Source organism: Acanthaster planci, linkage group LG05, assembly GCF_054643075.1.
Source record: "Acanthaster planci isolate LZ-2023a linkage group LG05, COTS_SCS, whole genome shotgun sequence".
Classification (NCBI taxonomy): domain Eukaryota; kingdom Metazoa; phylum Echinodermata; class Asteroidea; order Valvatida; family Acanthasteridae; genus Acanthaster; species Acanthaster planci.
The window spans coordinates 1,035,985-1,050,871 of NC_141781.1; the positions used below are offsets into that span (position 1 = coordinate 1,035,985).

At 41.0% G+C, this 14,887-nt stretch overlaps 1 protein-coding gene across 5 annotated transcripts in view; it reads left to right on the plus strand.

The window, feature by feature from the left end:
* The window catches only part of ncln (nicalin), a 36,252-nt gene extending 21,768 nt beyond the window's left edge, over positions 1-14,484 (plus strand). For 4 of the 5 annotated variants that reach the window (XM_022247327.2, XM_022247325.2, XM_087136591.1 and 1 more), the window contains 12 exons: positions 1,110-1,254; positions 2,612-2,706; positions 3,283-3,366; positions 4,208-4,311; positions 4,785-4,879; positions 5,197-5,321; positions 6,173-6,363; positions 6,927-7,053; positions 7,388-7,557; positions 10,013-10,066; positions 10,730-10,808; positions 12,629-14,484. In XM_022247327.2, coding sequence (XP_022103019.1) covers positions 1,110-1,254; positions 2,612-2,706; positions 3,283-3,366; positions 4,208-4,311; positions 4,785-4,879; positions 5,197-5,321; positions 6,173-6,363; positions 6,927-7,053; positions 7,388-7,557; positions 10,013-10,066; positions 10,730-10,808; positions 12,629-12,697 — 1,338 coding nt within the window. In that variant the 3' untranslated portion in view covers positions 12,698-14,484. The remainder of the gene's footprint in view (positions 1-1,109; positions 1,255-2,611; positions 2,707-3,282; positions 3,367-4,207; positions 4,312-4,784; positions 4,880-5,196; positions 5,322-6,172; positions 6,364-6,926; positions 7,054-7,387; positions 7,558-10,012; positions 10,067-10,729; positions 10,809-12,628) is intronic. The other variant, XM_022247324.2, reaches the window with a different exon arrangement.
* Positions 14,485-14,887: the final 403 nt, after the last annotated feature.

The window sequence follows — 14,887 nt, forward strand, 5'->3', positions numbered from 1 at the left end:
ACATTTTAGTTGGTAACCAACACTAGAGCTGAGCTTGTTGCAGATAAAAATGTGAGGACACCAGTTATTGGTGGTTTGGACAGCAGAGGGCGAATATCGGATTTTACTTTTGAAAGGTGTGTGGGTTTGGTGAAAAATTATTAGCGAGGGATACACTGTTTTCTTTAAAACTTGTAGTTGTTATTTCCTTAAACATTTTTAGACTGAAAACCATGATTTTAGTCATGATTTTCTGACCTTGAGAAGTTATAAAAATGTCAAAATCGGAAGGGGTGAAATTTTCATAACAATTTGTAGACGGAGGGTGGGAAGTTTTGGGGCCGAGTGTTCGGTTACAGAACACAATTTTTATTAGTTTCCTGGGGGGGGACTTTGGTCTTGGGGAATTTTTGGGAGGCGGGGGAATCAAACAAAAGATTTCTTTTGTTCACCACTGTCCTAAATACCATAGCACTTTTGGCGGCACTCGCTTGTGTTCAGGCGGTACCAGAGCCACCACACAGAATTTCTATGTTGGGTACGGAGACCGCAAACGTCCATTGTTTGTCTCTCCTGCAGTACACGACACAAACGGCTCAATTCGGTGAGGGAAAAACCACTGTTCTACTCTACATGTACATGCATTACGAAAATTATGAAAGCACCTTTCAAAAGTGAAAGTTTGCCATCAAAAAAGCTTGTGCTAAATAGACAGATAACAATAGATTTGCCCTCGGCCAGCGCTCAAAAAATGCTTGTCTTAACTGAAATGTCTTAACATCCAAGCTCGTATTACACATTTTTTCTGTCATAGGAATGTGCACAATTCAGTCGGGACTGGCAAATATGCTCATCTAAACCGGAGTCTTGTCTTACCCGAGCTTGTATTACCGAGAATCGACTGTATCATTGAATGAATCATCCAACTTTATTACCACACTGATGATAATTATACATGAGCATATATGCCCAAAGTTAATTACAATGTTTGAAGCTTTGTGAACAAAACCTCCAAAATTTCAAGTTTGGTGCAGAAGTTTTTGATTCATTACCAGTTTGTTTTCTCCACTTAGGTCCTTTTGGCACCGACCAACTTCTCATATTCCATGTGTTTTATTGGACATATTTAGCATTGGCTTGAATTAGAACCACAGATGATGGAACAAGAGACCACCATGCCCGTTTACTTTGCTCATGAAGATGAGAAGCTGTTAGCGATTCTTGAAGAAATCAACAAAGCTGGCAGCTCCGACCAAGCCGGAACAGCAGCTGAAGGTAAAACCCCACCCTCAAGTACCAATACATATGCAGCTTTTAGGAAAGGCGTACCTTTGCATTGGTTGAGCACTCTTGGGCTCTATAGTTTGTATAAAACTTTTGTAGACATACAAAGCGATTGTTAGTGAATAATTAGGAGATTAACTAAGATTGTTTTTTGACTGCAGTTGGCTAATTGCCCATCTTCAAAGTTCAGCATAGTTGAAAAGTGACATTTTAAAGGCTTTCAGAAGCACTGGGGGAAAGATATTTCCTTTGAGCAGTTGATAGCAGTGCTGAACAACTGGTTAGCCAGAATCATTTTAGAACTGTTTTATGGGTCACTCTGTAAGCTAGGGTCCATTTTTTCTCCCGTCCCTGTTACGTCTGGCAATTGATTTTTAATGTTTAGAACTCATTGTTTAATTTCCAAGACTACAAATTACCTGCCAAACAAATGAAAATAGTTTGAAATCAATTTTAGTGATACATCCCTTGTCAAACATCTCAGATGGTATACATGTCAGAGGTCACAGGGACGAAAAAATGTCATACTTTGGACCCCAAATTTATAGAATGACCCTTCATGTCAACTTGTGCACTTGTTAGTCTGCCTTCTTGTTAACCACTTCTTGCCAGGGCAGTTATCAATGTTGATGATGCTGGGCCGGGATATTTAATTTTTTTTTTTTCAAAATTCTTTAAAAATTCTCCATTTACTGGAAACTTACACCCACACGAAGGACTGCCTGGTGCCACTCTATCTTGACAGAGAAATCTATTAACACCTGAGTATTTCAGCCAGGCCTGCAGCCTTGTAAAAAGAGCCCAGATTGTGCGGTGTTAAATAACTTTCTTATTTTTACGAACCTGGCTCAGTGCGCTGCTGACCTCTTTTCAATAGGGGCCAGATTAGCATGCAGCTGTGCTGTGTGGCTCATCACTGCAGTGGTGGAGTGCTTTTGTCCCCGATGGTAATCCCCTCGCTGTAAATGCCCCAAACCATAGTATACTGTTTCAAAACAAGGCTGGATTATCTCCACTTTTGAGAGTGAAAAAATGTTGGTAATTCCCAGCAGCCTGGTCTATTGTTCCGAGTACGGTCTTTTTTTACAAGGCCCCGTTCCCTTTGTCCGAGTTCGGAGACCCCGGCCACGCATATAACGCATACGTGTCCGGATCCGGAATCCCCGGCAGGAAGTGGTTGAAGAGCAAGTATAAAACAACAGCAGAGGACTGTACCTGTACATCTAGACTTACAGACACCTTTGCTGTCATTTTATTTCAACGTTTTTCTTAGTTTTTTAATCTGTTTGCTTAAATCTAAATATTTGGATATATTAATGGACACACCATGCCTTTGTCCTCTTCCCAGCTCTTCTGAGTGCAGTGTATGGCAATGGCTTTCAGATGGTTGTGAGTGGGCCCCAGGCTAAGGCCATCAAGGATGCACCGATCATCAGTTTGCAGGTACAGTGTACTGGGACTTGATCACCGACAGTCTTTGCCAGAATACCAAGAAGAAAAATGGCAAGACATTACGTCTGATAACATTACACCTCACAGACTGTAATGAATACTTCAAGTATTGATTCTGTGAGATTTAGCTGAGCTTTTGAAGAACTACAGCAGTTGAAAAGACATCTGGCTTTGGAATCTTGAGTATAGAGCATGTGAATGCTTAGCAACCTCACCGTCCTTGTGTGGATCTTAAAATAAAATATGTCCACGTAGTGTAGTTTTTTGTGTAGTGTGGTAGGTTTGCTTCCCTCAGAAAATAGTTTTAGAGGGAATGTGGGGATTGGTGATCAGCTGAAAAATGAAAACGAGCCGTCAAGCAAATCATCTGAGCTCCAGCTTAAAAGTGTTAACTGCGAGAGAGATGAAAGTACTACATAGAAACAACACTAGTGTTCGTGCTTCCCAATGTTTTTCACACTGTGTGGAGAGGTCTGAACCTCATAGAAAAGCTGGACACCATCTCCAAGTCATCATTTTTAAATGGTGCTTTCATGCTGACCAAGTCTGTGGACTGTTTGATTTCAGGGTAAGCTGACAGGCAAGGGTGTGGAGGATCAGTTACCAACAATTGCTATTGTGGCTCACTATGACACCTTTGGAATTGCACCTGTAAGTCACACCTGCCAGTATCACACTATTCAATCAATTAACTTGATTTTTTGCCAAGAATTGCACAGGGTGTGCCTAGATTTGAACCAAGGGTAACAGCAGTAAATCCGTAGCAGACTATTTACATCATGTACTAGCTTTTTCCCTTGACAGAGATTTTCTCGGTCAGTGTTCTGTGGTCCATTCTTCATACTCTAAGAAAGCTTTGAAAGTCCTGATTCAATTAACAATAACTGGACTGTAAGTCCTCAATACCAGCTGTGAGATTTTGCTTCATTTGGAGGTAATTTAAAGTCATTCATGAAATTAGTGTTGTTGACCTGAACCAGTGGCTGTCAAGTGCATGGTGCCCAATTGTCAGGTGCATGGTGTCAATTGTCAGCTGTCAAGTGCATGGTGTCAATTGTCAGCTGTCAAGTGCATGGTGCCAATTGTCAGCTGTCAGGTGCATGGTGCCAATTGTCAGCTGTCAGGTGCATGGTACCAATTGTCAGCTGTCAGGTGCATGGTGCCCAATTGTCAGCTGTCAGGTGCATGGTGCCAATTGTCAGCTGTCAAGTGCATGGTGCCAATTGTCAGCTGTCAAGTGCATGGTGCCAATTGTCAGCTGTCAAGTGCATGGTGCCAATTGTCAGCTGTCAAGTGCATGGTGCCAATTGTCAGTGGTTCCAAAATGTGTCTTTCACTGAAACTTTGGCTGTTATTGAAAAGTTGCAAGCTGGAGCCCTGCTAGTGTGATGGGTCATTTCTACAGGTATTACACATTGTGAATTTCATTGCATTAGAGTTGTAGATTTGGATAAAGGATAAGTCAATAACTTGTATTTTCTCTTGGTTGCAGCATTTATCATTTGGTGCTGATTCTAATGGCAGTGGGGTTGCTGCACTTCTGGAGCTCAGCAGACTTCTCTCCAAACTCTACACCAACTCAAGAACTCATGCCAAGTATCCTTACACAAAGGATGAAAGCTATTTGTACAAGTGGGAAAAATTCATGTTTGCAGAGTTAAGTCCCATCTTTCTTTGAAACACTCTGCACTTTAACTACAAAACTCTGATGAACAAGTTGTAGATGTAAGGCAAACCAAGTCAAGTATTTGTGAGGGTTGGTGCAGGGAGAGACATTTGTGCCTTGCATTTCATTCACAGTCACAAGCCTTATGTGAACACCCAGTGCTGTTCTGAGTCACGAAATGAAGAGGACTCTTAAGTGTTTGTCCGTCCGTCCATCGGGACATTCTTCCATCTGTCCACCATGATTGGTAAAACAAACCTTTGTTTATCCTTTGAGTCCATCTTAAATGGCAGGGAAATAGAGATGTCCTCTGCCAGTCATACCTAGACTTCTAACATATTTTCCCTTTGTTTTGTAACTTAGCTTTGCCGCTGACAAGTCATTTGTCCTTAATGATTGTCAGGTTTAATTTCCTCTTCCTGTTATCTGGCGGAGGAAAATATGGCTACCAGGGAACCAAGAGATGGATTGAAGACAGCTTAGAAAGTACAGGTACAGGTACAAGGAAGCCTTTGGCTGTAAAACAGGAAAAGCAAATGAATGAGGGATTTCCAGTTGGATATAGACACAAAGTTGGCAGATTTGGGAGGAGTTTGCAGGATTGGTGTATTGCCTGTGTTGCTCGTTGGGAAATTTGGCTTCTTTTCAAACCACGACATTTGTTCTTATATCACTCGTGGTTTGGCTCGTTTGGTTTGTTTTCTGATTTTAAAATAGTTCATCATAGGTTGGTACTGAATTTAATTAATTGATCTTCTTGGGATGAAATCTCCTTGACCCAAAAAAATTCACACTATTTCTTACTTTTTTCCTAGAATCCACACTTCTGAGTGATGTGTCCTTTGTGCTGTGTCTAGACAGTATCGGTGCTAGCAATGACTTATTTCTTCATGTTTCCAAACCACCAAAAGAAGGCTCAACTTCTCATCAAATTTACAAGGTAAATGTTAGTAATACATTCCTACCAAATCCAAACAGCGAACAACTTTATAAGGCTTTCCTGGTGTTCCTTGGATTCAAGGCACTTTCTGGAAATTTTATAGAAATTGGCAAAGTCCATTTGCCTGTGATTTTGCAGCTTGCAGTTATAATATTTTTGTATTATAATCAGAAAAATTCTCTGTGATTAGAAACATGTTACATTGTCTTGACTTCAGCCTGAAGGTTGTAACATTAGGTTATACTGTTACTGTACATTTTTGTAGATTTTTATTCGTTGGTCTTCCAGAAATGGTGCTTAACCCTCCTATGCTGAAGTCACTCTTTGGGTCATTTGGTAAACACCTCAAGGAAGCACAGCTGTGTCGTGTTGTGCACTGCACCAACAGTCCCTCACAGGAATATCAGATTGCACTTTTGTGCTGCCCAAGAACTGTGCTTCACTGTTTCATGTGCATCATTGTGCAGTAAACCAACTGCAGTGAAGAGGACTGCACAAAAGACCCTGGGTCATTTTGTGCTGGCAATCTACTGTGTACACACTGAACCTGTGCATGTTTGAGTTCCATATAGAAAACTCATGCAAGACAGTGACTGTGGGCACCCGTGCATATTTGCGCTGTAAAACCAAAGGAGGGTGAACTACAAGATTTCCAGTTAGCAATAGAGTTGCAAGCACAAAGATATTTACTCTGCAAAAATAGGTTACCAGCCAAAAGTCATGCAACGTAATGTACTTGCAACTGGTTCCCCACTGGCTTTTGCATAGCACTTAAACTTGTTGAGCAGAATTTTGCTGCTTCATGAAACCAGCCCCAGCTGTTCTTTTAATTTGTCATGTGTGGATACCAGGAACTGGAGACGGTGTCCAACAGCCTCTATCCAAGCGTCAACTTCAGTATGATACATAAGAAGATTAACCTAGCGGACGATCTACTGGCCTGGGAACATGAGCGATTCAGCATGCGCAGATTACCAGCTGCTTCCCTGTCACATCTTAAAATTCACAGGGACGAGTATAGAACATCCATATTGGATGACAGGTACATGGACTAACATTTAGAATTCAACAAAAAGCAGTTTAGAAACACCCTTCACAAGTGTAACATTTCAAACTTATTTCCTTTCAACCCCAAACCCACAGTTCACATCATGCCATGACCACAGTGGAAGTTTATATTCATCAAATTACCTCAAAAATCATTTTGAAGGTACAAACCTTTGCATCGTATACCACAAGTTGTTTCAAGGGGTCAGGTGAAGCAGTGTGGTGGGTCATGTTATTATATCAGGTGATATTGATAGTCATAGCATTTGGATCCAGACACTACAGTTGACCAAGGCTGATGTGTTTTGTGGTCTCACATGAGGTTTTCCCAAGCTACCATTCAGTTGCCCAAAATACACTAGATTGAGAATTAAGATAATACCTAGATTTTGTGGGAAAAAATTTCCAGTAACACTTTCCAGCTAAGTATGGTGTTCACCTGGATCAGACATCTTTTATCATTTGTCTGTGTCATTGGCGCTGATTGAAACGCTCTCAACTTTTATCAAATTTTTACACTTGTGAGTAATTGGTTATGTGTTGTATGATTATTTACAGGTCAAGGGTTGATGTTGATGTCTTAGCTCGCAATGTCAAGATCATCGCTGAAGCATTGGGTAGACACATCTATGGAATCAGTAAAAACAGCCTTGATAAACAACCTGAAATATTTGTAGATGGCATGGTGAGTTGACATTAGAACTGTCCTCATGACAGAAATGACTATTGTATGCCTAGACTATATTTGCTAAAGTTCACGTTTTGATTTTGCCCGGCTAAACATGCCTGCTTTTTCTCTTAAAATCAAATAAGGAGACCTGTGTGTTTTATTTTGCGGTTTTTAAAACATAAAAATCATAATATCTCATGTCATGCAACATCAGTGACATGACATGAATTTTGCTTTGTGAGGAGGCTCATTGGTTTGGAGAGTAAGAGTGCCGTCTTTGTGACTAGGAGGTCAGACGTTCGATTCCCTCTTCAGTAGCTAAACTGAGATATGTCCTCGTGTATTGCAGGGTGTCAACAGGGACTTCCTGGCATCCTGGGTTAACTACTTATCAACCAATCCTCGCCCAGCGCAACTCATGGTATCCAAGGACCAACCTGTGCTGTCCACACTGGAGCAGACACTGTCTAAACATCTCATGAAGGAGGTCAAGATGCTTTCCATCAAAGCAGACAAGAGGTGAGGCTTGTTGGAGCCTTGGTGTAGATAGAGGAGCAGCAGGATTTGACATGACATACAGACATTTGAGGAGGTTTTGTGCAAGATGGGACAGTATGACTTCTTGATACGTAAAGGAAACAATCGCAGCTAAACTGATTCTTACTGGTGCTCACTGGTGACAAATAGAGTTAGGATGGGTTAACAGTCAAACATCATTGGTACCATGCACTAGGCACTCACTGGTGACAAATAGAGTTAGGCTGGGTTAACAGTCAAACATCATTGGTACCATACACTAGGCTCTCACTGGTGACAAATAGAGTTAGGCTGGGTTAACAGTCAAACATCATTGGTACCATGCACTAGGCACTCACTGGTGACAAATAGAGTTAGGCTGGGTTAACAGTCAAACATCATTGGTACCATGCACAAGGCACTCACTGGTGACAAATAGAGTTAGGATGGGTTAACAGTCAAACATCATTGGTACCATGCACGAGGCACTCACTGGTGACAAATAGAGTTAGGATGGGTTAACACTCATCATTGGTACCATGCACGAGGCACTCACTGGTGACAAATAGAGTTAGGCTGGGTTAACAGTCAAACATCATTGGTACCATACACTAGGCTCTCACTGGTGACAAATAGAGTTAGGCTGGGTTAACAGTCAAACATCATTGGTACCATGCACAAGGCACTCACTGGTGACAAATAGAGTTAGGCTGGGTTAACAGTCAAACATCATTGGTACCATGCACTAGGCACTCACTGGTGACAAATAGAGTTAGGATGGGTTAACAGTCAAACATCATTGGTACCATGCACTAGGCACTCACTGGTGACAAATAGAGTTAGGCTGGGTTAACAGTCAAACATCATTGGTACCATACACTAGGCTCTCACTGGTGACAAATAGAGTTAGGCTGGGTTAACAGTCAAACATCATTGGTACCATGCACTAGGCACTCACTGGTGACAAATAGAGTTAGGCTGGGTTAACAGTCAAACATCATTGGTACCATGCACAAGGCACTCACTGGTGACAAATAGAGTTAGGATGGGTTAACACTCAAACATCATTGGTACCATGCACGAGGCACTCACTGGTGACAAATAGAGTAAGGATGGGTTAACACTCATCATTGGTACCATGCACGAGGCACTCACTGGTGACAAATAGAGTTAGGCTGGGTTAACAGTCAAACATCATTGGTACCATGCACAAGGCACTCACTGGTGACAAATAGAGTTAGGATGGGTTAACACTCAAACATCATTGGTACCATGCACGAGGCACTCACTGGTGACAAATAGAGTTAGGATGGGTTAACACTCAAACATCATTGGTACCATGCACTAGGCACTCACTGGTGACAAATAGAGTTAGGCTGGGTTAACAGTCAAACATCATTGGTACCATACACTAGGCTCTCACTGGTGACAAATAGAGTTAGGCTGGGTTAACAGTCAAACATCATTGGTACCATGCACTAGGCACTCACTGGTGACAAATAGAGTTAGGCTGGGTTAACAGTCAAACATCATTGGTACCATGCACTAGGCACTCACTGGTGACAAATAGAGTTAGGATGGGTTAACAGTCAAACATCATTGGTACCATGCACTAGGCACTCACTGGTGACAAATAGAGTTAGGATGGGTTAACACTCAAACATCATTGGTACCATGCACGAGGCACTCACTGGTGACAAATAGAGTTAGGCTGGGTTAACACTCATCATTGGTACCATGTACGAGGCACTCACTGGTGACAAATAGAGTTAGGCTGGGTTAACAGTCAAACATCATTGGTACCATGCACAAGGCACTCACTGGTGACAAATAGAGTTAGGCTGGGTTAACAGTCAAACATCATTGGTACCATGCACGAGGCACTCACTGGTGACAAATAGAGTTAGGATGGGTTAACACTCAAACATCATTGGTACCATGCACGAGGCACTCACTGGTGACAAATAGAGTTAGGCTGGGTTAACAGTCAAACATCATCGGTACCATGCACGAGGCACTCACTGGTGACAAATAGAGTTAGGCTGGGTTCACACTCAAACATCATTGGTACCATGCACTAGGCACTCACTGGTGACAAATAGAGTTAGGATGGGTTAACAGTCAAACATCATTGGTACCATGCACTAGGCACTCACTGGTGACAAATAGAGTTAGGCTGGGTTCACACTCAAACATCATTGGTACCATGCACTAGGCACTCACTGGTGACAAATAGAGTTAGGATGGGTTAACAGTCAAACATCATTGGTACCATGCACAAGGCACTCACTGGTGACAAATAGAGTTAGGCTGGGTTAACAGTCAAACATCATTGGTACCATGCTCACAAAGAGAAGCTACAAAAGTTTCCAATTACTGGCATGTACTCTTACCTCAACCTTGGTCCCTGCTTGGCTGTGTTTGCTATTTATTAAGCAAGAATCTTTTCTGTTTGCAGGGAGCCTGAGTTTGTATTTTACGATGGATTGAAATTCACCATGTATGCCTACAAGTAAGTCATCTACTGTCTTTTCCTGTCCTTGTCGATTAGCAAGCACTTAGCAGCTTACATTTAGAAACACCCATTTTTCTACTCAGGAAGATTACCCGTCCACACCATCTGATAATTCCAAGCAGTTCTGTGAGGAAACTGTTCATTGTTCTTGCACAACTATGTTGAATAAAATGGAGCTCCACTGTTTGATGTTGATTGATTTGCTATTCCACCATATACACCTGCAGATACAGACACAGGTTGAATGTAGACTGTTGACAGATGGCAAATTAGGAATCAGGCAAAAAAAGTTTAGAAACCTTTATTTCCATTGTGGTCCCAAAGAGCATCCCGGAAAAATAGGGAAGATTTAAGATACTCCCTTCTGTGTCAAGTTCAGCCTGATGTCTTCATAAAATTTTCCCCGAGTTGAATACCTTCTTGTTGTTCTGCTTAATAGTGCTTAGAAACGCCAACATCGCACAGACAAAGTCCAGACACTTAACCCAGATAATTGACAGTCTTAAATTCTGATTAGATTTATTGTCTCTTTCAATCTTTCTGTCTCAGTGAAGTTTCTGCCCAGTCAGACTGGAAGCAGGTTTTTATTTTCTATTAGTTTCACTTTCCATGCAGTAAAAGTTGACATTATATCTCACTTTCTGGTGTTCGTTTATTTAGTGTGAAACCAGCTGTATTCGACTTGTTCCTGGCAGCAGGAATTGCTGGCTATCTGGGACTTGTCTACCTAGCTGTCATGGTAAGTTTCTCATATGTTTCGTCAAGTTCATAAATGTATTGCATGGCTTAACTGGCCATGCCAGATTCTTGTATCCAGAGCTAAGGTCTTGGTCCTATCTAGTTGCATTTATATGTTGGCAAATGCTGGGAATCGACCTAATTCTAGTGAGGTTGTACAGTTGACTCTCATTTTTACGAAATCCACGGGACCCAGTGGAAATGTTGTGTCCAAAATTCATTGTAGGTGGAACACAGTGCAATGGCTTTGGTGCATTGAAGGAATAGATCCTATTGTGTATAATGCCACGTACAGCGTACATTTACATGTACTGTCCATGTACACACGTGCATAATATGATTGATGTCATAAAGATCTCTCAATTATGATTAATCAAATATATTTGGGTATGTCTGGAACAAACTTCACTGAAAACATTTTTTATGTACATGTTAGATAAAAAGCAAATATATGTACGGCCTAAAAGCACCAAGCCAGGGATTTTTTAAGACTTTCGATCACCATGGTTGAGAACGAAACTAACTTAATGGAATGCACATGTTGGCCAGTGTGCACCTGCAAGAAAGTGAAGACTCATCAACTGGCAGATGACGTGAGTCCCCGTCCATGTTTTTAGTCTGTCCAACACAAATTGTGTCGTGGAGAGACATTTTTTGATGTTCGACACCAGCTGCTTGACAATGATTGATCGATAGTCTGACTTCACTCGCCCACCGCAGTGCGGCCACCTGCCCGCTAGAAGGTCGCTGAAGAATGATGACATGAAGGAATCTTGTGATTGGATAGTTAAATATATCTTGCGAAATGTACGTCATGTCAGCACACAATCTCATTGGCAGCTGTGCTAGTTCTTTTAGCAGCAATATGAATAAATCAGTGTTGGGCGATTAGTCGGGCTCTTCATAAGCGAGAATAGTTAAGCGAACATAGTTTGGGTGTATTGTTATCGGAATTGGGAAGGGATTTTTTATTCTGGCGTTGCTATGACCAGTGTGAAAAAAATCATTAATTTTTTGAATCGTGTACTACGTTAGTCATGATGACAGGAAACAGGTGAACAGTGTCCGTATATCGCATTGTAAGTGTGCGTGATGCATCTAGAGGGGCGGTTGATAAACATCATATGCTGCGGCAAGAAATTTTGTGGAAACACGCTCACTTCAAGTACGAGCTGTGCAACCTCAAATTAAATTCATGAACACAGAAAATACAAACATAGACATGAGATCAATTTCTGTGAATGAACTTGGAAAAGTTTTGTAACGGCAGTGTTTTTCACCTTGCCACTGTAGAGCTGCATTCGTATAGGATGTGGTGCAACGTACGATGCTAGTTTGGCTGGGATACTTAAACTGGTTCCATAATGCCTTCTTAGGCAATGGTTTGGCACCGTGGGAACCAGTGCAGCATTGAATCAATTGCATTGCGTACATGTTTTCACCACCGCAATTTGTTAACGCTCGTTATAAATGGGTCATCAACAATGGTTTTTCAGGTAACAGTCACAAAAACCTTTCATTGTAACAGGAATTTCGTACAATGTAATTTCGCTGTAGCAGATTTTCTCCCCATAGATATGTGTTTGTTATAACCAGAATTTTGTTATACCCAATTTCGTAATATTACTAACGTGAGTCGACTTTACCATTTTTTATACCAGTCCTCCGTTTTCCTCACTTGCTGTCATTAGCAGACTCAATAGCACCCTCTAGAGTTCATCCGTGGAGTCTACTGAGCACTTTATTATATTCTGCTCTGCGACCAGAAACAGTATCTAGACAGGCCAGTTTAACACTGCCTTTGTTCTGTCTGTCATTCAGCACTTCTCAACGTTCATGGCCTTTGTCAAGCGGTTCTCAGTCCCATCCACAAAGCACAAGGAATCGTGAAGGCAGTCAGACACAGGAAAGGTACCATCATTGCAAGTTGTACAGCAACAAACTGCCTGTTTATCAGTGGTATTGTCCTGTTTAAGGACGGGTTTTTATACGAGTGAGCGTCATTTTCATAAGTTAATGTTTTTGTATGTGTTGTGTAGAAATTTCAGAAAGGGCTAAAGACGGAGAGGGGGCGGGTCTGAAAAGTTGGGGGAGGCATCCTAAAAGTACATTACGTGTACCTTTGTGAGAGCGGGATTGTTCTTAAGATTTTGGATGCTGAGGACGATTCTAGTCAATTTAGACTGACACCCAAGGCCTGGTTGCCTTACCCATAAAGGTTTTCAGTATGGAGTCAAGGGATTTGACAAATATGTCCATGCTGTAACTTCCTGTAGTCATGTGTCTCACAGTGTGCTCTGGAGGTGCACTTTTATGTTGTTTTTCTGTCATTTAATATCTCACCAGCCTACTAATCCAGTACTTACCAAATACTGTTGACAGTCATGACCTTTGATTGGTTGACAGGCAGAAGCCCTTGGCCAGTAAGCTTTCAGTTTTTCCATCTTAACAGATTTCTCACAAAGACTTATCTTCACACAGTGTATATGTATGTTTGTCCTTCACCCTTTAGCAGTGCACTTAGTAGAGAGTGCCGTAAAAATGCTCGATTTAGTCTTTACATTACTTTTAGAAGAAGAAGAGCCCAAACTCCAGCATTCATTACTTTCACAACAAGGGTAATTTTGAGTTCATATTTTGTGGTAATGATCTATCAATTTTATCCTGTTGTGACTTCAAATCAAAGAGATAATGTGCAATTACTTTGAATTTATTTTACTGGATTCTAACATAAAATTAGCCATGAAATGTTGGAAATTATCAGAGCGTGGAAATTAATTGATGTTTGCTGAACAGGTGGTGCTACAACTGATTTTTTTAATTTTAATCCTTAGTTTTACTTTATTTGGCCAGCAGGGGTGCCATTGGTATTGTAGCATGCCCCATGGTAATGAACTGTACTGGTTCCCAGCCCACCATTTGCACCATTTGAATGATTAATATCTAGAAAACAGGAACGACAACTTCAGCTGAGACTATGCATATACACAACTATTCTAGCTTCATCTGCACTTATTTGAGATTAATTTAATAGAACGATTACACATCGAAAATGACCAACTTGCTGCTTCCCCAGAATGTGTTCCGTGATACATCAGGCAAAAGTTATGCTTTTGAATGTTCTCATCACTGCTCAAAAGAATGTAGAAACTAAGTTTTATTTGAGGAGAATTGGAATGAGGGAGTTTGTGTCAGATCATGACCTTTGTTTTTCATATCTTAATTATTGAAATGCATTTGACAGGAGCCAGAACATGCTCACTGAAATTTTGTATTCTCGGTCTTCAAAAAACAAAAACCATTCGTATTTTGCCGTACTCTTGTACCAGTTTCGTTTTCATACCCCAGGTAGTGTTTTTTGGTTCAGCAGACTGTTGACAGAATGTGGAATGTTTGGGCGGGCATGATTGTGTCTTAGTTTAAATTGTTTAATACTGCCAACGTCATCAGTGTCAGAATACCATCCTTATCAAATTGTCAGCAGAGCCTCCATGAACTTTTTCCTTATGCAATAATTTGTGATAATTGCTGTAAAGACTCCGGACAAGAGCAAAGAGAAGAGTGTGGTTGAATGGTTACGCGTGCTGACCGCAAAACCGAATGAAGACATGCAGATAATTATGGTCCTACATTATCTGTTTGCAGTCATGAATAAAATGTCTGAATATTATCGGAAATGAATTGGTCAGGTTGAGCAGCAGCTTGACCGTTATTCTTGATTTGGGAGTTACTGGGAAATGTTATACTCTGAAGCAATATTTTGCCAACTGCCAAAGTGTGAAGGCAACCCGTTACAAGAAAAGGACTTGGACCTCAAGGTTACTTACCAAAACAATCAACGCGTAGAACAGGACCCAAGTTTCTGTTTCAGATAATGATCGTCTAAACCTAGGAAACAAGAGGTCTTCAAAAATACAATAACCTTAGAATGGGCACTGAAGGTCAAACTTAATCATTTAAAGTTCACATATAGTACTAAACAAAATTAAGGAACACTTTTTTCTTGTAATTTTTTCCAAGCAGTGAGTGGGGTCTAGTTCTTTCATTTTTTGTTTGTCTAGATGGTGTTCTCATTGGAAT